The sequence below is a fragment of the Pelmatolapia mariae genome, linkage group LG12, assembly GCF_036321145.2.
Source record: "Pelmatolapia mariae isolate MD_Pm_ZW linkage group LG12, Pm_UMD_F_2, whole genome shotgun sequence".
NCBI classification, from domain to species: Eukaryota; Metazoa; Chordata; class Actinopteri; order Cichliformes; family Cichlidae; genus Pelmatolapia; species Pelmatolapia mariae.
Window position 1 is genome coordinate 10,580,637 of NC_086237.1, and position 26,511 is coordinate 10,607,147.

Consider the following 26,511-nt stretch of genomic DNA (forward strand, 5'->3'; position numbering starts at 1 on the left):
GCGGCGGCTGCTGCCAACAGAAGGGAGCCGACATCCGAAACCGGTGCTGCCCGCTGCCGTAACACGTTGTGGAATAGGCAGACTGTTAGCGACCGCAAATGGATGCCTATCGGGCCCTAACCTGCCAAGCTGGGAGATAAGGAGAACCTTAGGTAGGAATATTTTTGCACTTAAGTGGAGGGGCGCTGTCTTTTTGCCGGCTATGCTAACATTGTTAGCTTAATAATAGCATTAGCGACATAATTGTTGGTATTTCTTGCTGGCAGCGCGGTGAAATTAACAGACTGAAAAGAAACGCAGGCACCTACGCCGAGGTCACATGAACAACCAAGCCTAGTTTTCTTAGTTGTGTTGGCTTAACTACCGCTTGAAATGTTGTTTTAACCCTTACACCCGATTTTGGATAAGCTGTCAAGCTAACGAGCGTGCTTTGAGTCATCTCATAAATAATTTCACAATAAGTAGATTGCCATGTAGTCTCGGCGGGGGGCATTCGTGCAGTAGTTTCATGTGTGCCAGTAAAACCACAGCTATTGTTAAATCGAGATTTTCCCTCAAAATAAAGTTGCCGTCATGCTTTGTTAACTGTTAAATAGTGTTTTAAATATGTCCTGATTTTCGCTGCAGAACATTTTTCACTAGCTAAAAGTATCTGCAGTTAAAAAAAATACATCTTGTGTCTGCGTGCATTATACCTCATGTCATCTTTAACTGTTATTTTCACTCGTCTGTTGACATTTTCGATAGTAGCTGTTGAGGGGTGTGCTTACGTGTCTAGGTTGGTGCTTTAGTTTTGAAAGGCAAAGCAGGAAGTTTACTAACTGCCTGCCTGACAGTACAGCTAACTAGCGAGCTAGGTTATGTCAATAATTTTAAGATGCTATTTGTTTTTCCTAGGGTAGTTCAAATGTTCATTTATTCCGTAGTGTGGGCAGATTGTTTTTCCCTAAAATAAAATGGTTAAATGACATACGTGTACATTTCACACGTCGTATTAGGGCTGACGTTTGTGTTGCTGTTTGAGAGGAGTCAACACTACTGATATCTCAGCTTGTCTTTTGATTGACCATGCTGTTTCAAAGATGTAACTTACTCGTATACTCCATTTATTGAAAATTAGATACATATATATTTATATGTAAAACCAGGTGTCCACAGATGTCTCTCAACTTTTGTCAACAGTTTGGAGAGATCAATATACCACAGTCTCCTCATGAGATTAGTTTCCAGGAGATAGTAAAGGGGAAATATAGCTTTGTGGTCTCTGGCCGATGAATGATTTTTCTTTGAGAATAGAACAAAAACACATTTTGGGGAAATCTCAGTCTTGAAGACTTTGTTCTCTAGTGCCACCGAACACAGAGAATGTACTGAATGTAGGCCAGTGACAAAATTAAAGAAGAGAAAACAGAGCAGTCACATGACTGCAGATGCTTTCACGGACTAGTTAATCAGTTAAGCAGTTACTTTTAACATGCTCTGTGGCACTTATAAATATGCGTTTGTGGCAGGATTGAAGTAAGACCGGATTTACCCGTCTTTGAAAGAGGGTCCACCGCTGGGAGAGGAGTTCACATGGTTAGTGGTTAAACATGGACTGTGACCAAACTGATATCTGGATTTAGATATATGAATAAGATGTTAGTCAGCAGTTCTGGATATTGTGGTTACACCACATAGTTGTTGGCTGTGATTCTTTGTGCATCAGTGCTATGTGGTGGTGAAGAAAAAAAAAACAGAGGAGCCGCTCTTTCTCAGGTGACTGAAAGTGTCACTGCAGGAGGTGATCAGACTGACTCAGCAACAGCAGTGTACAGGAGAAAGGTATTATTGTATGGGTGCAGTACATAAATACCTCTTTGCATAGATGAATGTGCATTTGACAGCTGAGTGCAAAAACCATAAGCACTCACTAGTTTATAGATTTAAAGATTTAAATAGTTAAAGCTTTGTCATAAGATGGTTCATTCCTGTTTGGCATTAATAACCAGACATTTTTTAAGTCAAATTTGAGGTTTGAAAAAGTCTGCTGTGTCTGAACTGGACTGATCTCTGCTTGTCTTTGTAAACAGTCACCCTTGCAGGGTCGACATTTCTTTTCTTCTTCTTCTTCTTGGGAGACGCCACCACAGGAAGCTGATGTTATGGCAAGGAAGTGCCTCCCCGCAGTTAAAGAAAGAGCGCAGGGAAGGGTTATTTACTAGACCACTGTGCTTTCCCCCCCACCTCTTTCTCAAACACTGTTTCTTCTTTGTCTCAAGCTCATGTTTTTGTGCAACCCTGGATCAGATCCAGTGCACTTATTGACAGCGAAATCAACTACAAGAGCTCTGTTAATTTGAAATAATGGGAACTTGCCCCTTGGCTTATCTCAGCTTTAATTGCATGGTTTACAGTGAGCTTTGCACCTTTATGCATTTATGGAGCTTGGAAAGAAAAAGCGTCTGGACTTCTTTAAGTTGCTTGAAGACGTTTCACCTCTCATCCGAGAAGCTTCTTCAGTTCCAAGGTCAAATGGTGGAGAGTCTCAGATTTAAGCCCTATGGGAGTGTCCCTCAAGAGCCTACAAAGGACCCCCTAATGATCTCTGAGCTGAAACGTCTTCAAGCAACTTAAAGACGTCCAGACGTTTTTCTTTCCAAGCTCCTTAGACTACAATGACCTGAATGACTGAGAACCTTCACAGACATATTTATGCATTTATAAATAATTTTTTTTCGACAGCATCCTGATCAAAATAGGCACCTTTATTACATTTAACTGATGTCATTTTGTATTTCATAGTTTCTGAATGTCAGTTCAGCAGTCACCCTTCCTCCACTGTAAACCTATGCCGTTAACAGTCAACAGCCTGGCTAATATTTAAGACGTGTCTGCCAGTTTCAGGCAAACATTATGGACTTTGGCCTTTTCATTCTGTGCTGTTTGTTAAATATTTGAGCTGTATTTAAACCGGTTGTGCTCAATGTAAGTTTAGCCACCCGGCTGCCGTCTTCAAAATGCCTCCAGGCAGGTATTTGAGCAGTTATTTTGAAGCACCTATGTGACTGAATTGGTAGAGAGCCATAGTTGTAATTTCAGTGGTTACAGGGACATAACTGTATGAATAGAAGAAACAAAGAAGTCAAATAGTGACACTAAAATCATGCTTAAAAGGCTTAAAAAGCTTTTTATATTTGCACAATGCATTCATAGAATAAAAGGATGTTACATGAGCCAACATGAAGAGTGTCTCTGCCCATCCTAAAAAAAGTAGCATCTGAGAGAAATGTTTATGGTGAGGGAGTTGGCAATGAGGTTCAGTTACTTTACTCAGCCACTTAAATGCTAAATTGTCAACTGTGCTAATTGGTGTGTTTTGCAGTAAAATAGACTTGCGTTTCTCATATCACCGTCTCTTCATTTTCCATTGTAAGTTCCGGTACATAAGGACATGTCTGGAACTGTAAAGTCTTGCATTGCATGTGCTCTAAAGCATGGTGCTGCTTCAGATGATAAAAAACATTAGTGGAAACATGCTTTCAACACAACTGGCAGTGCACGCTGCTCTGCTTCTTTGTTGGACTTTAAATAACCAAAATACCTCCATATTACCAAATTCTTCTCAACAGTGTCCTTGCCTTTTGAAACGTGGGGTATCTGGTTGTTACTGTTGCTTGAGTGTTCATTAAGATCCTCTATTGCCCTTTTGTCTTTTTATCTTGCTCTCACTGTTTTAAATTGTTGGGAAACAACCCAGCAATAGAGGGGAAATTTATGGTTCAACAGCTGTTGGCAGTCAGTTTGCAGCTACAGACTGCCTGCCTATCTGCAGAGATCTTCTGCTATCAGATGGGAGCATGGTCAAAAATATGTGGTACACACATCAGTCTGTAGGCTAATCTTGTTTGAGCTGTTGTTGGTCCATCAGCCAGCACTGTAGAAGAGCAAAGTTATATAGGATTTTTAAGACTAATATTGATATTTGGTGAATTAAAAATATAGTATATTGGATTTTTTTTCCTTTGACACACAAATCAAACAGATTTTTGTAACATTTGTTATATGTAGTTACTTATTTACTTGTTCATGCTCTGCCCAAGTGTGCTCGGATCAGCTGCCTGTTGCCTTTGTGGCATTGCTAAAAAGGGAGTTCCAGAGTGACCCCTGGTGGACATTCTGTGCAACATCAACACTCATGGTTGAAGGGTGTTTCTCTATCATCTCCTGCTTAGTGGCCTTTATAAATTCTGAAATTCCAAATTCTAATGAGTGGCTGATATGTTTTTCTTTTTGTCTGTTGATTGGCTCTCGGGGTGAGGGGCAGGGGAGACACTTCTTTTGTGTTACAGAACTCTCCCATAGATTTTTCTTCAGGATTCACTGTCTCCTCTTATCTAATGTCCCTTATTTAAACACGTAATACGTTGTTATACTATGAACACTCAGTCCAAAAATGTAGAGTCAGCAGGAGTGTTGTTTGTTAGACAAGGTTGTTTGTTAGGCGAGGTTGTTTGTGATACTGTAATTGATCACAGATGCTTGTGTGCGAATGTGGAAAACACACCGGGTTTTTGCTATTTTATGTATTTTTTTTTTTACAAATTTAACCAAGTTAGAGTGACGTGTGTGGTGCATGTTGAAGAGCATACTGTTTTCAAGAGTGGGAGAGTGAAAGAAAAGGCTGCTGACTCTGCCCTATTTAGCTGCTCTGTTGGTCCCCAGCCTGTGCTCCCATGTCTATTCAGACCCAGTGAAAAAGGGCTGTGCTCCAGCTAGCAGCTCTCTGTTTCAGACATCTGCATTCAAAAACATTCAGCTATTCAGAAAACTGGCTGGTTGTTGAGTGCACGCCAGTGCTCGGGAGAAAAAACAGAGCTCAATTATAATGTGAGGACAGAACAAACAGTGCTGTGAAAAAGTATTTGCCCCCTTCCTGTTTTCTTATTTATTTATTGATTGATTGCATATAAGTTACACTTAATTGTTTCAGATCATCAAATAAATTTTAATATCAGACAAAGATAACATGAGTAAATACAAAGTGAATTTTTAAGTAACAGTTTAATTTATTAAAGAAAGAAAGTTATCCAAACCTACCTGTGTCTATGCGAAAAAGCAATTGGCACTTTAACCTAATAACTGATTGTGTCACCTTGAGGAGCAAGAACTGGAACAGGATTTTGGCCCACTCTTTCTTGCAGAATTGTTTTAATTCTCGGGCATGAACAGCCTGTTTAAAGTCCAAACTTTGAGTCGGTCTCTCATTTAGTTTTTTTGAATCATTCTGTGGTGGACTTAATGGTGTGTTTAGGGTGATTGTCCTGCTGCATAACCAGAGTGCTCTACATTTTAGACCATGAACTGATTGCCAGGCATTTTCCTTCAGGATCTTCTGGTAGATAGCAGAATTCATGGTCCTATTATTATGGCAAGTCATCCAGGGTCCTAAAGCAGCCCAGACCGTCACACTACCACCGCCGTGTTTGACTGTTGTGATGATCTTTTTATGAAATGCCGTGTTAGTTTTGTGCCGGACGTAACGGGACTCAAACTTTCCAAAAGGTTCAACCTTTGTGTCGTCAGTCCACATATTTTCCCAAAAAGTCTTGGGGATCATTAAGATGTTTTTTGGCAATGTTTTTTCCCTTGGAACTGATCTGATTGATTTGTTTGAAACATGTAAGTGTGAAAAATGTACAAAAAAAAAAAAGAAATCAGAAAATAGGAAATATTTTTTTTCAGCACTGTATATTTGGATATAGCTTAAAATGGCAATCTGGCTGTAACTGATTTCTGGCTGTCTTTAGCTAAAGATGTTGCTTACTTGCTGGTGTTTGGACTTGCACAGTTAAGTACACATTTGGGCTTTTCTTTGTTTCTTTGTACCGGTCTGGTTTGGTTTTAGACTTGCATACCACGACTGTTGAAAGTAACTTTCCCTGTTTAAAAAAAGGTAATATACACGTTGGTGACAATTTAAAAGAAAAACCTGAACCCCTGACCTCTTCCCGAATTGGATCCAGTGGATTTGTTTTGGCATTTGGGTGGGATGGTCTGCTTGTGCTCTCAAAACAGCAACATGTTTTTAGGTTTAAATTACAAAATGATAAATACACATTGAAAATGCAGACAAAATGGTAATGGACACCCTACCCAAGATCAGTTTAACCATGCAAATTGTTTAGGGTTGTGGCCTGAAACCAGCTGATTCTGCAGTTATGGCAAGCCCTTCCTCCTCGTTTGAGCCAACAAAGCTTTCAGGTCATCATCAACTAGTGAAACGCCAACAAGCTGGCTTTTATTGTCCATTGCTTCCCAAGGGTGCTCCCATGGGTGGTCTATGGGATTGAGGTCAGGGTTCTAGGAAGACCATTTTAAGACCCCTGTGTTCTTCTGGGTGGTTAAGTATGCTCTGGATCTCCATCATCAATCGTGGATGATTTCTTTTCAGTTTCTATACAGAGTTTCTCTGCACACTTCAGAGTTCATGATTCTGCCAGTAACTAGTTAACAAGTTCAACAAGTTCAACCTCACTGCTGTAAGAAAAGCTGTGTCTAATGTCACTGAGACATGCTTAATATGGTCATGTCGTCCATGTAGCTCTGGCTGTTGGCATGGAAGCCCCACCCACCTGCTTGCAGCAAATTCCTGCCATCACAGGGTCCCAACACACACAGCAAGACATGATTGGATTGCTGTGCTTGCTTTCTTTATTACTTTCCAACAGTTTTTATCACTGTTTTTTCACCGCCTGACCTAGTTCAGGGCGCGGGTCGCTATAGTGATCTGGCTGCCAAACCAACCATACACCTTGGTTAGAAGAGACATGGTTTAAGGAGGATTGACAGCTGCCAGGCAGCCTCTCCTGTCACTGCCCCTGAAGTCTCTACTCCACCTGAGCTTCAGACTACACTCTGCTACCACACTGCTGTTTCTGAGGTGCAGCCAGTCAACTCTTTCCTTCCTGTTGACGACATTTGATGACCTCCCCGTACCTCTAATGACGAGTTTTGACACTTCGGTATATCAATAAAGATGTGGTTTTATGGGTTTTTCCAAAGGTATCTCCATAGACAGAGATCATCCTCACTAACGTCCAATCTTCATTTTGTTCTGAGAGCAGTCTTTAAAAGTTTCGGGGTTATGAAAATAAAACAAACTTGTAAAATTTGACCTGCAGCAAAGGTGAAAGGGAAAGAATAAAATATGCTTTCACATCGCAGGACCCAAAGACAGAGGTGCACGAGAGAATGCAAGCGTCCAATGCAAACAGATCGGACATTAAATATCCATCTGCTGTCCAATTGTGGCGAAGTACGCACGATTGTTCCGTTTTCTTCCTCCTATAAGGCGTACCCATACAGCACTGTCTCCTAAATCAGGGAGATTTCAGTCAGAGATTTCCATAACTGTGTGTTAAATATATGAAAAGAAAACTTCTGAGGATGCTCTTCCCTGATTCTCCTGACATTTTCCCCGAGTTCATGTGTGAAAACAGTCTTACGTGATGTGTATTTGTGTTCTACAACTTAAAAAGCACACAAAGGACATTTAGACTCCTCATAACTGATATTGATATTGAAGAAAGGCTGTGAAGAGTGATAGTAAAGACTGTGTGTGTGTGTGTGAACTGAATCTTTTTGAGGACGCTGTGTAGAAGACTTGATACAGGATGGCAGATTTTAAGCAGCACCTGCACCCCGGAGGCACAGCTGAAATCTGTTAGAAAGGTATTTGTTTTTGAGTATAGTGCAGTTGTGACTTGGTAGCAGGTCATTCTGAGTCCTCGGGAAACATAAACTGGTGATGCAGTTTACTTTAAATATTAATTCATTTTTACTACGCGTATTTATTTAGCCGTGATACAGTAAAAAGGCTTAGTCACCAAACTGTCTAAACATTTACGGCCCGCTGCAGCATGCTGGTCAGCTTCACAGCGTTCTATTTAAAGTCAGATTTACTGTGTGTCTGTGTATTTATTTCCATTTTTAAACAGCAAACTTTTTCTTGGGAAAAATAACAGAGCACTGACTCAGAGGTAGATTGGAGCTGGGTTTGCTTGTGCACAATAAATCACTTTAGCTCACTTTTTCCCTCGTAAGTGAACTCAAAGACATCCAAGTTTGTGCAAAAGCACTTACTCTTTGTCTCCAGCTGCTTCCCAAATCCCTTTTCTTGCTATCGTGGCATCAAGTCAGATTCTACGAATAAAACCTCAGTGAAACCTCCTGGGTTTTTTGGGGGTTTTTTTTGTGTGTTTTTTTTTTTTTTAATAGCCAGGTTTAACACATTGTTGGTGAGAGGTAAAAAGCCCTTCATTTGTTGGAGAGAGTATAGTTGTGTCATCTGTTACTAATTTGGTCTATCACTATGTAAGTATGTTCAGGAGCCCAGATTAAATCGTCATCAGGAATCTTTTCTGGTTTGTCAGGTTGTTGAAATAAAGCAGCAAGGATTGTGAACTGGTATATGTGTGGCTCACATTAGAATGGCACTAAGCTTAGCAGCTCAAGGTGAAATGTATTACTTTGGGTTTTTTGTGGTGTTGTTTTTTTAATCTTTTTTTTTTTTTTTGCCTCTCATGATATGCCGGATATTTGAGCGTTCGCTTGATCTGTGGGAGTTGGAATCTTGTTTCCCTTTTTTGGTCCTGCTGAACGTTCTTTGCGATGATAGCAAGATGCTTTCCCTACCTCCTGTTTGTTTGTGCTGAGGCCAAGACTGCAAAGCCACATTCTTTGCACATACGCCCCCAACAGCGGCCACTTATTCTGGTATCATTGTTGCAGCTAAAAGTCTTGATTGAGAGAACAATTACAAACACATGACAGCCATCTAGTGGAGGGAGCCCTTTAGAGGCCATTAAGTCAGTATTTATTCTGCATTCCTGAATCTGGGGGTGTACAGTATACATGGGATATTTTTTAAATATGCAGAAAACAAACAATCCACCAGAAACTAATCATTGTAGGCTTCACAAATAAAAAAAAAAAAAAAAAGAAAAAGGAAAAAAAAAAAGCAAAATTAGCTCCCAAACACCGGCTGTATTGAATACATTTCCGAGCTCAGGCAGAGGTTTCGAGAAGTGCTCAGCTATTTGATGTGGTCCCAGTTTTTTTTCTTAAGAGTTCAGGGAATTGTCTCTGTGGAAAGAATTCTTCTTCCATGGAAAACTGGAGCTATTGCTCTGGAGGCTGACGCACATTACCTTTCTCCTGTCTCCTTTCCTTTTTGTGTACAGATTGAGCCGTAAATGTTTCAGCATCAGAGAGCTCACTATGAAGAAGACGGTCCGGCCAGCGGTGAGTAAGGTGAGCGGCGATCGAGGAAAGTCCGAGGCCGCAACTACCGGCGGAAAGCCCCCAGCCAAAAGCACCACCGTTGCTCCTCTGTCTAAGGTAATAATCATCAAGTGATGGAGTGTGTAGCAGCTGAAGGGTTCTGATTTCATAAATTTTTCTGTGAGCGTGTTGACTTCTTTCAGGTGAAAAGCAGTGATGACCTCTTAGCGGCTATGGCTGGAGGGAATCCTGCATCAAGTAGTTCCGTCACTAAGACCAAGAGGACTACGTCTGTTGGCACAAGCGCTAGCAACTTAGACAGCAAGCCAAAGACAACTTCAGGTATCTCAAAAAAATGTATCCCACAGGTTTGGACTGTATTCGTGGCTGGAGCTGCTCCTCCTGGAGCCTGGTTCTGCCAGAGGTTTCTTAATGTTAAAGGGGAGGTTTTCTTCCTCACTGTTGCCAAGGGATTGCTCATCTAATTGTTGGCCTTTTCTCTGTATTATTGTAAGGTTTACCTTACAATAATACAGAGAAATCTGTCACCTTACAATATGAAGTGCCTTGAGGCACCAAAATGATGATGTTGGGACATGAGCGAGAGACCCAAGCAGCACAATGATAGCGAAGATCATCACAACAGCAGCTGCTGGTTAGCGGCAGCTTAGTTGTCAAAATAAGAGCATGGGGATTGTCTACTAGCAAAAAAAGAAAAAGAATGGGACAAAAACATTGCTAAACTGATCTCCTCATATTCTCAGATAAGCTGTAAAAATTATTTTTTCAGTGTTGCTTCACCAGGATAAAAGAAATTCACTTTTTCTTGTAGGTACTTCATCCAAACGTGCATCATCATCCACTTCCAAGGAGCCAAGTTCATTACGAGACCGCCTTCGGTCATCCAGGACATCCGCAGCTAAAAAGCAGCTTGCATCAGGGACTGTAGCTGGGGATGTGGCCTCAGGAAAGCGCTCTCGCAGCCAGATCCTGGCAGAGTCCGAGGGCCGTATGAGCAAGTCTAAGTCAGATGGCCAGATTAATGATAAAGTGGCTCTGGAAGCCAAAGTCAAAGACCTGCTTGGTTTGGCCAAGAGCAAAGACGTGGAGATCCTTCACCTTCGCAGCGAGCTGAGGGACATGAGGGCCCAACTCGGCCTTGGTGGGAAGGAGGCGCCACAGGAGGAAGAAGCTGGAGAGGAAGAGAAGCCCCAGGTTTCAGCCATCACGGCCGCTGATGTGGAGTCCACTCTGATTCTCTTACAAGAGCAGAATCAAGCCATCAGAGAGGAGCTCAACCTGCTGAAGAGCGAGAACCGCATGCTGAAAGACCGGCTCAATGCTCTGGGATTCTCCCTGGAGCAGAGGCTAGATGGCTCTGACAAGCTGTTCAACTACTCCTCCCTGAGTCCAGAACTGGCTGCAGGCAGCGGGCACAGCGATGGTGGTGGCACAGGTACTATGACCTCCTCAGTGGAAGGCTCTGCCCCTGGCTCATTGGAGGATCTTCTCACAGGACACCAGCATGGTGGCTCGGCAGACAACCTGGATAGTGAGTCCAGTGAGGTCTACCAAGCTGTCACCTCCAGTGACGATGCTCTGGACGCCCCATCTGGAGCTTCCTCGTCATCTGAGTCAGAGTGTGCGCCTAGCAGGGAGCGTTCACGGAGGGGTAGCAGTGGCAATGCCAGTGAGGTGTCAGTAGCCTGTCTGACGGAGCGCATCCAACAGATGGAGGAGAATCAGCACAGCACAGCTGAGGAGCTTCAGGCGACACTGCAGGAACTGGCTGACCTGCAGCAGATCACACAGGAGCTGAATGGAGAGAACGAGCGGCTCGGAGAGGAGAAAGTCATCCTCATGGACTCCTTGTGCCAGCAGAGTGACAAGCTGGAGCTCTACGGCCGCCAGATTGAATACCTGCGCTCGCTCCTCGAAGAGCATCATATATCCTACGTGCTGGAGGAGGACATCAAGAGTGGGCGCTACATGGAGCTGGAGCAGCGTTACGCAGATCTGGCAGATAATGCCCGCTTTGAGAGAGAGCAGCTACTTGGGGTGCAACAGCACCTATCCAACACGTTAAAGATGGCTGAGCAGGACAATGCTGAAGCTCAGGAGATGATGGGAGTGCTGAAGGAGAGGAACCAACAGATGGAGCGCCTCCTGGATTCGGAGAGACAGGATCGCGCTGCCATGGCGGCCGCACTGGAAGAGTACAAAGCAGCCGTGAGCAACGACCAGGCGGAGCTGAACCGCTGCCGAGCCCAGCTGGATCAAGAGAGGCAGAGAGTGGCCGAGCTGTACTCTCTGCACACTGCAGGGGACAAAAATGACATCTGTCAGCTGCTGGAAGGTGTTCGGCTGGGGAAAGAGGAGGCTGAGGCCAAAGCTGCAAAGATGCAGGAGGAGATGGAACAGGCCCACGGCGAACTCAGCCGGCTGCAGGAGACTTTCAGTAAGGTTAGTTCAAGGACAGTGAGTGGAACATCAGTGTCTTCACGCAAATAGAAGCTAAATTGAGGCGTTTGACCTAAATGAAACTTTAATCTAGGGTGCAGTTTTTGGGTTATGAAAATTACAGCTTTATTACTACCCGTCCATCAGTGTCTCAGATATCACAAATTTAGTATCACCAGCTCTCCAGAGTCAGCCTTTAGCAAGGAATGGTACACATTCTCTAAGACTATACAGAGGCTAACTGCACAGATGTGTAGTTATAATAGCAGGCAGGTTGTTGTGAAGATTTATTGCAGTCAGTTTTTACCTAATGTCTTGTCTACTGTCTAATTAAATGAAGTATACTTTAATTGTTTGTGCGCAGCTGGACAGTGAATACAGAGACTTCCAGGAGCAGGCGCAGCAGCAAATGGCTGAGCAGGATCGTGCACTGGAGAAGCAGCGCATGGAGCTGCAGGAGAAGGACACCGAGATCGCTGACATGAAGGAAACTATCTTTGAACTGGAGGATGAGGTGGAGCAGCACCGAGCTCTGAAACTCCACGACAATCTCATTATCACAGATTTGGAAAGTAAGTGGGCTGCAGACACACTCTAACTCGAGTGGACGCTTGTGCTGAAGGCCAACTTTTATCAAGTAGTAGAACAATGTGAGCATGTATGCATGCTCATCAGCTTGCCTTAGAGATTCTGATATGACAAGGACGTCTGCTTTTTGAATCAGTGCGTTCTTTAATGATAGCATCAACAAACATTGCCTTCTGATTTCAGACTCTGTGAAGAAGCTGCAGGACCAGAAGCACGACATGGAGAGAGAGATTAAGATTCTTCACCGCAGGCTGAGAGTAAGTGGGCATTTGTACTGAAAGGTGCTCATCTTTTAAAAACTGCTGACATCCAACGGCCTAACGATCTTGATAGCCACGCAGCTCGGGTGCAAACAACACGAGACACCCATGAAGTGACCTGAGGAGTCACACGTAGCGCTGGACCATTTTCTGCTGTATATCATTCCCTTCCCCTTTCCTATATTTTGTTCCTCTCTCTACTGACCATGTCAGATGAAGCCATAAAAAATCCCCCAGTCTCATTGTCAGCCGGCCAAGATGATGAAATATGATCCAGGAAGCACAGCTGTAGCACCAGAACAATGAGTTTTGAAGTCTTATCAAATAAAATGTATTGTCCAGCAGTCAGTAGTGCTTTCAGGAAGGACTTTTGCAACTCTGAAATGTAATCACAGCAGCCATAACTTTTATCTTCTGTCACACGAGTTCTGGGATACAAAATCGAAACATGCTGTTGGAAAGTCAGCCACACAGAATGTGAACGTGTACACGTTTGTGAAAGAGTGTGGATTGAGGCTGTTTGATTACCACCAAGTTAAGGTCAAATTAAACTAGAAGGAACAAAAACTAGGTTTTAAGACAGTACTTTGTATAAAATCTGGATACTAAATAAATGCAGTATTATGACTTTTAGCTCCACAAACCAAAGATTTTCCATCACTGTGGAATTTTCAAAAGGTTTGCTGCAGAATCCCCTGATATTTTGAGATGAAAAAGCAGATAGAAAACGTAAAAACTAACTGGTAAACAAAGCGAGGCATTTTTAGAAGCGCAGATATTTCCTTTAGGGCCTGATGGAAACCTAAACGGAGCGCAAAGGAGAATTAATGAAGGCCTGATTTTAAATGTTTCTGTCATAAGGAAAGTCTGTCATTACAAATAGTGCTCATCTCCATAGCAACTTTAAAGGAAAAACTGCCCTCTGGTGGCCAAAAGAATTTATCCATACTGCTAAATACAGTATTGATAAAATGCTGCTAAATACTGCTAAGGGGTCTGCTGTTATGAGCATAAATAATGTTCAGCTGTTTGTATCATTACGTGTGTGCGTGCAGGAGGAGTCAATGGAGTGGCGTCAGTTCCAGGCTGATCTGCAGACCGCTGTCGTCATTGCTAATGACATCAAGTCGGAAGCACAGGAGGAGATTGGTGACCTGCGGCGCCGACTTCAGGAAGCACAGGAGAAGAACGAGAAGCTGAGCAAGGAGCTGGACGAAGTCAAGAGTCGCAAGTAAGACCCACAGAGACGCATGGAAGAGCTGCAACAGTCAGCTCCTAATTTTTATTTTATTTTTTTTTTCGGAGAAAAAACTGGGATATTTCATATTTTCATTAAATTTGATACTAGATGCTCAGTAGCAGGGCTTGTGCTAAATCCAAAGTTGAATTAACAACAAAAATAAGTTGTGAATTACACATTCTGTTTTCTATCTCAGTAAATTGCTGAGCAGAGGCATTTTTGCATTGATAATGTCAAAACTGACACCACAGGTGCTCTGAGTGCACATGCTCAGTGGAGTGCTTTGTGTTTTCCAGGCAGGATGAGGAGAGAGGCAGAGTGTATAACTACATGAATGCAGTGGAGAGGGACCTAGCTGCTCTCAGACAGGGGATGGGTCTCAGCAGGCGATCCTCCACCTCCTCGGAGCCCTCACCCACCGTCAAAACACTCATCAAGAGCTTCGATAGTGCCTCACAAGGTACAACACTGTCTTTGTTTTAGATTTTTAGACCTTCGCTGCTGCTTTTGTTGTATTTTTCCCCCCAAATTCCCTCACCAAAGATATCCCATATTGTTAGTTAGTTAGTGTTTTCTCAAGAGTCACCAGTCTGACTAAGACAAGTGACATAAATTTAAGTCTTACCCCCCAACAATATATTCTCAATACATTTTCAGCATTTTTATTGATTTACTGCAGACAGGACTCCTGACGTATCAGGCTTCTCTGCTTGCTGAAGAAGGTCCCAACTAAACTTTATATGACTGGATGTGAACCTTTGCTTCTTTATATCTCAGGTCCAACGTCAAATGGTGCCTCTGTAGCTCCAACACCTCCAACAGCTCCGGCTGCTCCGTTACCTCGAACCCCCCTCAGCCCCAGTCCCATGAAGACGCCCCCAGCAGCTGCTGTTTCACCCATGCAGGTACTGGAAAAGGTTTTTAATTAACATGTTAGCATTTTTGTCCCTTATTAGCTTACTGCTTTACATACTATTTCACACTAGTGCAAGGTCAAAAATTATATTCCTCATTGAGCACATGCTTATGCTTCTTCCAAGGTGCCATATGAATCCTTTTAAAGTGGTCTTGAGCACCTTCAAAAATCATTTCTGAAGGTCTTTCAGAAGAACAAGCAGTCCTACAAAAACATGTACATCAGGTGAACAGTATCTGAAACTCATGTCATTAAGAAATAGGAAAAGGTCCAGCAAAGACCTGACACAGGACCTGAGAGATCTGGCCCTTCAGCTGAAGCATCTACTGTTCACTGAAGCCTTGTCTGTCAAGAAGCTGTTCTTAATAAAGGAAATTTATAAGGAAAACCTGAGGACTGAAAATCAGTGGTAACAGGTCCACGGATTCAAGTTTGAAATTTTTAGTTAAAATTGTCAGTATGTAGAGCAGGTCAGGAGACAACAGTGAGTGTCTACAGCCATCTGTAAAACAACGGAAGAGGCTTTGAAATGAGTTGGAGCTGCATTTGAGCCAGTGATGGTGTTGTGGATCTTACCAGCAAAATTTGATCCACCATGCAATCATTTGGAAAAGCATTCTGGCAGCAGCTTCATTTTCCTGAATGACCATGATCCCAAACACAAAAGTATTGCTCTAAAAGCATACCTGGCAGAACACAATCAGCCACGGATTGGCCTCCCCGGAGCACTGTGGGATCATCTTGGTCCCAACATCCAAACAAGAAATTGAATGTCCTTAAAGAGTCCTGAAGAAGAAACTAATTGTAAGAAAACTTTCAGTCCAGCCTGGACTGTGGAGAGTCCAGGCTTGAATTATTAAGGTGGTCACACCAAAAAATATAAAGAAATGAGGAGTGGCTCAAGACTTTTGCACAGCACTGTACATTTTAAGCATTGGGCTTCAAAAGGGTTTGAGTGGTCGTGGTCTTATACTTGATCATGTGACACTCTCCAATAATATCAGTACAACTTTGTGTTGTGCTTTTGGCTCAGATAACATTACAGAAGTGAAGCTCCGCCTACTGTTTTACAAATCACTGCATTCAGATTTATTTATTTTTTTAACTGTGCAATAAAAGGTGTTTTTCTGCTGTTTCAGAGACACTCCATAACCGGGTCAATGTCATCAGCCAAGCCGCTCTCCTCTCTGAGTGATAAGAGGCCCAGCTACACAGACATCTCCATGCCAGGTACATATTCTACATAAAAAAAAAAAAATCTGTTTCTTTATGTAGGAACTGTTGCTTTTCATAGCTGCTGGGTGTACGCATATAAACGTGCAGAATATTGTCCTGTTCATGAAGGATTACCCATATAATATTGCAGTCCTTTGTCTGTTGCTATACCTCTGTCACAGTGATTAATAGGATTAATGGGCTGTCCCCTCTCCCGGGGTATATGGAGGGACTGTTTTTCTCAGAGGCCTGGACGTTAGCAGGTTTCCTGTATGTGTAGAGGATGATAAGCAGGAAATAATGAGTGCTTGGTTTGCTCGGTTCATTCTCAACACTAATGAGTTCAAGTGTTTCATGTGAACGTGCAGTCTTGGCCATAGCCTTCAGTCGTCCATTTATTCTTCACTGATTTATTGTTTTCTTGGTGAGCGTGTCAGCCTTGTGCGTCGGTATTCCCTGAACTCGGAGGGACTGGAATGTGGCTTTTTACTGACCCCCACCATGACATCTCATTTCAGAGGAAGTTGCTCATAGAGTAAATTGTTCTGTATGTGTTTACTGTGATGTTTACAGCTGAGCACCTTCTCAGGGGAACCTCAGCTAGCCGACCTCCATCTGCCCTCCAGAGGGTCTCCAACATTGACTCCTCCAAGGCGATCTCAGGTTAGAGATGCTGGCTATGTTTTATGAACTAATTATGAAGTAACTCGGTCAGTAGTTCAGTACGAAAAGCTGAGTGTGATTTCCTCTCCCGTGACTTAAACAGTGACCCGCCGGAGCAGTGAGGAGATTAAGAGGGACATGTCAGCCTCGGAGGTGTCTTCGTCATCCTCCCTGATGGCGATGAGTGCTGCCTCCTCCCCACTCTCTCTGTCCTCCTCCTCCCCAACCGCCTCCATCACTCCCACAGCCCGCAGCCGCTTAAGGTACCACATGTTGATCCACTGATTCACCTCTGATGTAGGGCTGTGCGATATGACCAAAATCTCATATCCCGATATAAGACATCTATCATCCGATAACGATATAAATCACAAAAATGTAACATTTTCTGTAAATTCTGTGAATCTCGGGCAGCTCGACTTGCGTGACCTGTTTCTAGCTGGGTGTCGTGTACCTAGAGTCGAGTGTTTTACCGATGCATGAAGCTATACATTTTTAGACATAAGTTGTAACGGCCACCGTTTTCTTTGTGAGGATTTATTACACAGCGTGCTGCGGGGAAAAGCCTGTTCTAACGTTTGAGTCTAAGGTTTATTTTTTAGCACCTGACGGCTCTTTGTTGCTTTTCATCCGCAAGCACTCTGCATCCTCTTTCACGTGATTCAGTTTATTTTGAAAAGTCTCAACTAGGGCTGTTTGATATAACGATATATATCGGATGACGATATAAAAATGTCTATCGTTTCATTTTACGCTATCGTTTGTTTCGTGGTGTCGCAAAATAAACTGTTTACGGCAATATTTTTTCATCGTTTTGATGGTCACTGTTGTGGCTATATTAATTTCTTAAAGTTCTCTCTTTCTCTTATATTTAATATAACCACACTACGGACGGACAAGCGCCTGTTTTATGCGTTGTGGTTAGCAACGACGACTGTAAAACCATCGCATGTCCGCTTGTTTATGTTCCACATAAACCTTTCACAATAAAGCTCAAGATCCTGTTGAGACTTTTCAAAATAAACTGAATCACGTGAAAGAGCAGATTATTTACGGATGAGAAGCAAAACAAGAGCCGCCAGGTGCTAAAAAATAAACCTTAGACTCAAACGTTAGAACAGGCTTTTCCCCGCAGCACGCTGTGTAATAAATACTCACAAAGAAAACGGCGGCAGTTACAACTTATGTCTATAAATGTATAGTTTCATGCATCTGTTAAAACACTCGACTCCAGCTACATGACGCGCAGCTGGAAACACTTCACGCAAGTCGAGCTGCCCGAGATTCACAGAATTTACAGAAAATGTTACATTTTTGTGATTTATATCGTTATCGGGACGATAGAATTCTTATATCGGGATATGAGATTTTGGTCATATCGCACAGCCCTAGTCTCAACAGGATCTTGAGCTTTATTGTGAAAGGTTTATGTGGAAAATAAACAAGCGGACACGCGATGGTTTTACCGTCGTTGTTGCTAACGACAATGCATAAAACAGGCATTTGTCCATCCATAGTGTGGTTATATTAAATATAAGAGAAAGGGAGAACTTTAAGAAATTAATATAGCCACAACAGTGACCATCAAAACGATGAAAAAATATTGCCGTAAACAGTTTATTTTGTGACACCACGAAACAAACGATAGCGTAAAATGAAACGATAGACGTTTTTATATCATCATCCGATATATATCGTTATATCGAACAGCCCTACTCTGATGTGTTTCTAATGTGCTCACACTGGCGCTTAAAAAAACATTGTCTGTTTCCATTCTTGTCAGTGATTTTAATTTCATGTCTCTTGATCGCTTTTTTGTTTGTTTTTTTTCATAGCGAAGCTCATCATGGCTTTTCTTTCTTTTGTTTAAGTAAATCAGATGAACATGTAATCTGTCTGCCTTTTTGGTATGGAAAATGTCTTAAAACTGATTGTTTGTGCTTTTCCTCTGTTTCTGTTACAGAGAGGAGAGAAAGGACCCGCTGTCAGCATTGGCCAGAGAGTATGGAGGCTCTAAGAGGAATGCTTTGCTGAAGTGGTGCCAGAAGAAGACTGAGGGCTATCAGGTAGCTCTCTTCTGTCAGTGTCCCCATGATCAAAAGTACCTGTAACTTTTGAAACACCCCAGTCAGCCTCATGTACAGTTGAAGTGCAGCTGTAGTCGGACACTATATATGACAAAAAGTATATAAAGTTCCTCTGCATCTCTAGAGGGAGCTGCATACAATCTAAAGGCTGAGTTCAAGTTTGAAAATAGAATGTGGGGGTGTGGAGTTGGAAAGAAATGAGATCACCAGACCTCTGAAGCCCACTCCTCATCTCCGCTTGAGGCTTCTTGCACAACCATCTTCTGACATGTTGCCTTGTGGAAAATTACCGCCCTTGCAATTCTAATAGTTAAAGATTTTAACACTCTTTTAAACTTTCTGTAGCAATGGCTCATATTGGCCCATGTTTAATGTAATGAAGTCAGCATATGTACTGTTAATGATGTATGTGAGCCAAAAGCTTAGGTTTCAGATTACCCCGAGTACCTTTTATTTGTCAGGAGCAGTTAGTCAGATGGGAGTTAAAGTGACTTTTTTCAACCAGATAGAGGATGAACTGAGGGGCTGCACACGGCTCAGTAGAAGCTAAATAAAGATTGTATTGAACTGTCAGTGATGGAAAGCTATTCTAGTTGAGTCCAAGAATAAAAAGATGAAGCTGGAAATGAGCTTTTAATAACTGGAGTTGATTGCTATCAAATGTAGCTTCATTGCTTTGTGGCAAGATGATGCTTCAAACAAAATTATTTGCAAATTTAGGCAAATATTACTAAGTAAAAAAGTTTCAGTCTACACAGAGAGCTAGCTTAATTTTCTCCTCAGCATTTTGTGTGTTTGCGATCTTTGTGTTCCGATTCTGTGTATAAAGTTTCTTAGCATGATCAGGGAGTGGACGTGATCCTCCAAATGAGTGTAAAAACAACCTACTCACACTGTGGAAACATGTTTGCAGATGCTAGTTGAATGCTTTTAATGAGAAGAATCAGCGGTGGGTGTGCATAAGCAGTAACATGATGCAGGTCTAATGTGGTGCTAAGATTGCACAGTAAACTGTTATCAGCGAGATAAAATGAAAAACATGAAGGCGGCATCATTTCCTCGTTCATAGGTAGATGCAGTGGTGCACTCTGCCACTGGCAGCGATACCTCATTGTAGAGAAAGGTAAATAATGTTACAACTTTAACTCCTGAGTTGAGATGAACTCTTTGTCTCCCTTTACACCCTTTAACTTTGCAGTACCCTTTACACGCACCATCACACTGTAGTGTGATCACACTGTAGTGTGATGGTGCTGCTGCAGACTGACTGCTCTGCGTAGGTCTCATTTGTTAATTTCACCGCAGGCTCTTTAAAGCTATGGTTAAAAAAATAAAAATAAATCCAGTGACGACCTCAGAGTGATTTAAGCAGCAATAAACAGATGTGCCAAGAGTCATCTGCCATCACCCCAACCCTTTTTATTTGACCTAAGGTATAGTTACCATGGCATCTTAGGTCTTCGCCAGGAAGTGGGCAACATTTAGTATATCCTGTGATGTAGTTTTCTGATAAAAACACAGTGCTCTCTCTGCATCACTGCATACGGTGTAGATTATAGTTATGACATTAAAGATATTTGAGGATATAATTTAAGTGGTTGTTTGCAGGATGCTGTAAATCTTTTGATTTTAAAGGTCAGATGGCAGCTGATAGTGGAAAAGATGATAGATATGATATGATATGGATGAGTAGTGTTGACACTTCATATAAAATCCCAGGACCGTCATCAGATCGAGCAGATAAATCATTTTAAATGGTTCCGTGAAAGCAGAATTGATTGTGAGCAATAGTGTTGTCTGAAACGATGTGGAGATCGGCTGTCTGGCGGTGACGTTCATGATGTAAAGGTCCAAAGGATGAAATGTTGTACAGTCTTGTTTGACACCTTACCCAGAAAATAGCTTCCTATTGATTTGTGGTCTGGATTGTAAATGTTCTGTCGAGTATAATCAAAGTTTAAATGGATCACCTTTGTGTTGTGTTTTTTTTTTTTTTTTTTTTTTTAAAGAACATTGATATTACCAACTTCAGCAGCAGCTGGAACGATGGCCTGGCCTTCTGCGCCGTGCTCCACACCTACCTGCCCGCACACATCCCGTACCAGGAGCTCACCAGCCAGGAGAAGGCAAGTGACGTTCGGAAGAAAAGCTCAAACTTCTTTTAATCATCAGGTTTCATTACATGTGACTTAAACTGTGGCTTCTTTTCATCAGAGGAGAAACTTCACCTTAGCTTTCCAGGCCGCAGAGAGCGTGGGCATCAAATGCACTTTGGTAAGCTTCATTAAAATAAAACCCCAAAAATCCTGACACAAATTTAGAATGGATGGGATAGAGAATATACTTTTCATTGCTTTTCAGTACGGCAGCCAAGCTCGCACAGATTGCTTGTTGTGATCGCTGGCCGGAGTTAACCTGCAGTCTGCTTTCTAATTGTACAGTGATCCGTTTATAGTTCTGCTTTTAACCTCATAAACTTCACTCAGCTGCTTGTGCATCTATCATCACAGATCTGAGCTGTACACTGACTTTTATTTCAAATTTGGACAGCGTCCTAAGTTAGTACAAGCGTACATGTGTTTAAACAATGTGCGGCTTTAGCAAACATGGATTTCTAACTGCTACACCATGTTGGCTCAATGAAAAGTCAACGTAAGGTAAGGTTACCTGAAAAGGAATGGTCTTAATATGAATCTACAAAGCCTTCCCTCTTTTTTTAGTGTGTACTGGTTCTCTGTCAACCTCACTTCGTCTGTCACAAACTCTCTGATTCTTTTTACCAGTTAAGCAAAGACTGTATATAAAAAAACCCAGACATAATAACCAAGACTTCATGCATTGCTATCTATTGCAGACTGGCAACTAATACCAGCTATGGTGGTTGGATCAAATATTAACACTGATAACTGGTTGGTTATCAGTGTTAATTTTGACAGAACATTCTGATTTAGTTCGTAATCATTAAAATATAAAGTATAAAAGTTTGTCCTGTTTTTAACAGGGAGAGTTGCTCACCTCGCTTCACTAAGCATCCATGACATCAAATTGCGAAATGTGTCCATATCTGCTCTTCTCTTCCTCCCAAGCACTGATATTTTGTCACAAAGATCAAATATGCCCTACTAAGCTTTACAGCACAAGGAGATTACTTCTGATTGGATCGATTCCAGACTCTTTGTATACAACTTAATAGGCTCTGATTAGGAGGTCCAGCAGTGACTTGAATGAGCTGAGGAGAAGCCTTGCAGAGAGCTGTGACAGCAGCCACCTGTTAGTTGTAGAGACCAGCTGTAATCATGCTTAACTTTAGGCCTTAATACAATTTTAAATGTCTGGGTTGTGTTTAAATGTAGTGTTTGTAGTTATATTAGCTTTAGAGACAGCTTATCAGGAAGTTATGGTGCATGGCTTTTGACTTCGTTCTTCAGGGTGATGCTTGAGATTACACAAATGAGATGAAACATGTTGGTCAGTGAGATCTGGAGGTGCTTACAGGTAGATTTTGTTACCTTTCCACAGAGCCAGGTTAGCTGTTTTCCCTTTATGCTTACTGAAAGCATGCTGACCAGGTGCTAGCTGTAGACTCACATTGAACATAATTATGAGACATAATTATGTTCAAGTCTAAGGAGTTTCCCAGAATGTCAAACTCATCTGGAAGTTTATTTGAATGGGTTGAAAATGTAAACATTATACAGGATCCTCACCAACGCTATCCGGCCTTGTTCATCAGTAGGTACATATCATAAATCAAATGCTTCACTTAGGGTTTACTTACTGCTGTTACAGCTGGAGTTGGCAACTCTTATTATCAAGATGATTTGGTTGTGTTTAACCATAATCATTATTGATAAATTATAAATAACGTCCTTTAATGAAGTGAAAAACATCATATAAAATATGTAGTGTCTAAAGTGTCTGTTTCTCTTTTCCAGGACATTAATGAGATGGTGCACACAGAGAGGCCAGACTGGCAAAGTGTCATGACTTACGTCACAGCCATCTACAAGTACTTTGAGACCTGACTTCACCATCTCCCTCGGCCTTCTCCTGCAGCACAATCAGAGCCACACTGACCTTCATGAGTTCTCAGCAACAATCCAACCGCACGGTCAACTCTTCCTTACTCCCTCCCCATGCATCACAGCAACACTCAGTCATGCTGCAAGTGTGTCCACACTATTTAACAACACTAACTGCAGACAAGTGCCACATCCTCACACTGCAGCTGAGGAGACCCTTGTGTGGAGTTGTAGTCCAGGGGCTTGCCTGTTTGTTTACCATTATACTAGAAAGCCATGAGAAGGACAGGATGTGAATACCTGCGGTTCATCTTTTCCTCCAATTCATGCTTGAAGGAGCAGCGTGAAAAAGAAGCCAAGTCTCAGTGCCTTCTATCTGGCTTTGTCTTGCATACGTTTCTCCGCTCTGCACCCATTCTCCAGGTTGTAGTTTGTTCAAGGGGAATTCCATCAAATCTGACTTTAAACACTCTGCTTTGCAGCATAAGGTTTGTCATAGGCTTTTCTTCTTGATGGGGAATAATTACTGGATGTTTCCCCCCGTAAATGTTCAGTTTCTACATTATAAGAAACCAAAGGTTAGTCATGTTGGAATTTCCCCCTAAAACTTTGTAAATTCCCTTTGGTCAGACTTGAGACAGATGCAGGATTTTACTCCAAGTCTTCCAGATGTTGCAGTGCGATAACAGATGCCTCTCATACAACGGATAAAGTGCCTGTGTGAGTTTTGATGCGGGAGACCAGAAAACAAGCTCTCTTTTTTTTTTTCTTCTCCAGTTTTAAAGCTGAGGATTTGAGGAGTTGCCAAACTAGTTTCAGATTCATTCATTCATTGATGCTGATCACGACTGACTGTGTGCACAAGGACAGGTGTGCACTTTGTTCTACAACTCTGCTGCACTTTTCTGTTGTTAAGCCGCGCTAACACACTATGATAGGTTTTCTGTAATAGATCCAAGACTTTAGACTAATATTCATTTGAAGAACTATATAATGTGTTTGTATTTTATAGGCCTGGAGTTGCCATCGTGCACTTCGTTCATTGGGCACATACAGCACACAGCATCGTTTCATCATAATCAAGCAATGAGTAACTAGAAAACTAGAACCTTGGATAATGGACTCAGCTGTAGATTTCATGCACCGAGGCCAGGCTCTGGTTTTAGGAAGCAAGACTAGACACTTTCATGAGCTTTTTTAAAAATTTTTTTAGGCCAAAGCAGTGTTTCAGTTAAAGCAACAGGTGGATGTTTTCAGTGATGCGTTTTGCTGCTTTTTTGCCAGTAACCAGACATGAAAACCTCAGTTTGGCTCTGATCTGTAAAGTGTGATCAAAAGTTCTGTGAACTGCCCGTGAAAAGCAAACACCTTACCTGTCCCCTTCAAGGTCACCTCCTTCTGCACCTTTAGACTGCTTTCAGCTGCTGTGGCTGCTATTTTTAGAGCTTTCCCTGGAAATTCTGTTCTGACTGCTTGCATGTTTGTGTGTGCGATGCAAACAGGACCTCCTCTACTGTGTCAAATCAGTGATCCTTTAAGTTAAATTTCATCTTGTAGAAGGAAATGGTAGTGGTTAACACTTGTTCGATGCCTTCCTCGAGTCAAGAGTTCAAAATCAAGGTGCACAACCATGTGTCAAAAAAAGCAACAAGCACCCGCACCTCCCTTTATTGCCTTGGCCCCGGGGAGTGTCCCAGATGTGAAAATCTGGATGTTTCGATGCAGATGTTTGCTTTCTGTGTACAATCGAGGTCTATGGTGAATTTATATATTTGCACCTGCAGGTGGCTAGAACTGGACTTCCAAAAGATAATCCAAGCATAAAATAAGCACATGAATGGTGCACAATGTGTGACCTTTAAGGGGGGAATCAGACATATTAAGATCAAACTCGTAGCAAGAAACCAAACGCATATGTTACACAAGATTTTAAACTCTTCCTTTAACGTCCGGAAATGTTGCAAGGCCGTTTATTTTAATTATACACAAGTTATTATGTAATCCATTTTGCAATATGCAAAATGTTTTGGTGATTTTGTGCTTTTGCAGTGTTAATAAAGTTGATAATATGACCAAGCATTACTAAGGAAATACTGTGGAGCACGATGCCATGTAATAACTCTAACTTCAGTCTGCACCATTACTGTCACGCTGTCTGACTGCTGTGTGCCTCAACATACCAAGTTCACTGTATTTATTTGCATAGTGCATTATAGTGAAGTCATTGCTTACATTGTCTTACATGTATATCGATTTATAACACACACACTTTGAATAGCTGCACTGAGATAAGCTTTTTTTTAATGTATTCCACAATAATATCCTGCCTTAATAGTTCAGCAGATATTTCTCAGACTGAAAATGTGACATTTTTAAGCTGCAGCCGTATTTCCCGACCAGTTTCACAGTGCGGAGATGGTTTTGTGGGAAAACCCTCTCTTTCATGTTTGTGCCTCTCGAGAAACGCTGATCGTGAGCGATGGCTGTGAATCTTTTTGTTTTTGAAGCTGATGTTGGACTTTCTCCTTCATGTCTCCGGTTAAGGTGACTGTAGTGCGTAGAGCTACCAGCTGGTATCAATAGCTGCATTAGAAACTACATTTTTCTGTGTTGATTTCGAAGCAAGCCGTTTGCCAAAAGCTCGTTGCTACTGTGTGTGAAACAGCGGTGGACATCCAGTGATCTGAAGTGAGCACACGAGCCCGTCACATCGACTGTTTGTTTTTGTGTACGAGATGGAGTGAGACTGAGTTATTTAATGACTTTTGAAGGCAGAGGCTCTTTGCTGATGGCGAGACGCTGAGGATTAGCAGTTTTTTGTTAGGTTTTTTTTCAATTGTGCTCTGCCTGATTCCACCGCTGGCCCATGTGTTTTATTACTCCCGACAGGAACGAGAGGCGCAAAGGAGATTCGAAGCCTCGCGATCCTGAAAGTGGAATGTGTTTTGATCACGCTTTAGTGATCTTGGGACCGTTTCTTTTTTACAACGTCCAGTGTGTGCTGACGTGTGGTGATTGATGACCGCCGAGCCCAGCCTGCTGAGGAGAGACCAGACGGCCAGCAAAAGCTAGGGTGCGCATTCCACCGCCACATGATGCAGCCGCGATGGACTACATTGTTTGGTCCTTTAGAAAAAGGCCCTTAAAGAGGATGTGAAGAGAGCTTTATGTCTTTAGTGGGTCCACTACATCATGCTACTTGTATTTTTCTTTGTTTACTTGAAAATGCTCTGAGAATTTCACTGAACATGCTTTAATTTGTCTTTTTGTTTCCGTGTTGCCTTTTTTCCTATTGTTTTAATAATAATACCACATTTTACAGTCTGATGCAGATTGTTGTTGAAGTGGATTTACTTTCCTGATCACACTACATGCAGTGCTGAAACAGTCCCTCAGCTAAGTGAAAGCTGATTGAATAAATGTGTGTATGTATGCGTGTGTGTATAAAGGGACTAAGCTACAGTATTAAGTGCACACTATGATGATAATCAGTTGTAAGAAAAAAAAAAGCTGTCTGGTTTTGCTTTATGTTTTTTCCCTCGTAGTTATAAAGGACCATTTGAACAGCCGTGTTTGTTGTCCTTTTTCAGCCGTGGGCTGGGCTTGGGGAGGTGGGGGTGGTGGAGAAGATGTTCCTTCCCCAGGAAATGATGAGCATTAGAAACTTTATTTCCTGCATTCTGCTTCTCTTGCACCAGTTTACACATTCGCTGCATCGTTCTGTGGTGCAAATGTCTGTAGTTAAAAGACAACAAAAATCAGGTACCACATAACGAACATAAAGTAGGACATAATC

The 26,511-nt window shown here is 42.1% G+C and overlaps 1 protein-coding gene across 1 annotated transcript; it reads left to right on the forward strand.

Annotated features, from left to right (window-relative positions):
* specc1la (sperm antigen with calponin homology and coiled-coil domains 1-like a) lies at positions 1 to 26,277 on the forward strand. The gene is made up of 16 exons (XM_063489408.1): positions 1 to 152; positions 9,225 to 9,381; positions 9,468 to 9,606; positions 10,097 to 11,727; positions 12,089 to 12,296; positions 12,496 to 12,569; positions 13,628 to 13,803; positions 14,109 to 14,272; positions 14,590 to 14,717; positions 15,868 to 15,958; positions 16,517 to 16,606; positions 16,710 to 16,869; positions 18,570 to 18,672; positions 20,703 to 20,819; positions 20,908 to 20,967; positions 22,629 to 26,277. Exons 2-16 carry the CDS (start codon positions 9,262 to 9,264, stop codon positions 22,716 to 22,718), a joined length of 3,351 nt encoding a protein of 1,116 aa, XP_063345478.1. The 5' UTR covers positions 1 to 152; positions 9,225 to 9,261; the 3' UTR covers positions 22,719 to 26,277.
* Positions 26,278 to 26,511: the final 234 nt, after the last annotated feature.

Coding starts and splice junctions, on each gene's coding strand:
- specc1la (XM_063489408.1), top strand. CDS start 9,262: ATGAAGAAGACGGTCCGGCCAGCGGTGAGTAAGGTGAGCGGCGATCGA. Junction 13,804..14,108: donor GACGAAGTCAAGAGTCGCAA/GTAAGACCCACA, acceptor TGTGTTTTCCAG/GCAGGATGAGGAGAGAGGCA. Junction 18,673..20,702: donor AGAAGACTGAGGGCTATCAG/GTAGCTCTCTTC, acceptor TTTTTTTTAAAG/AACATTGATATTACCAACTT.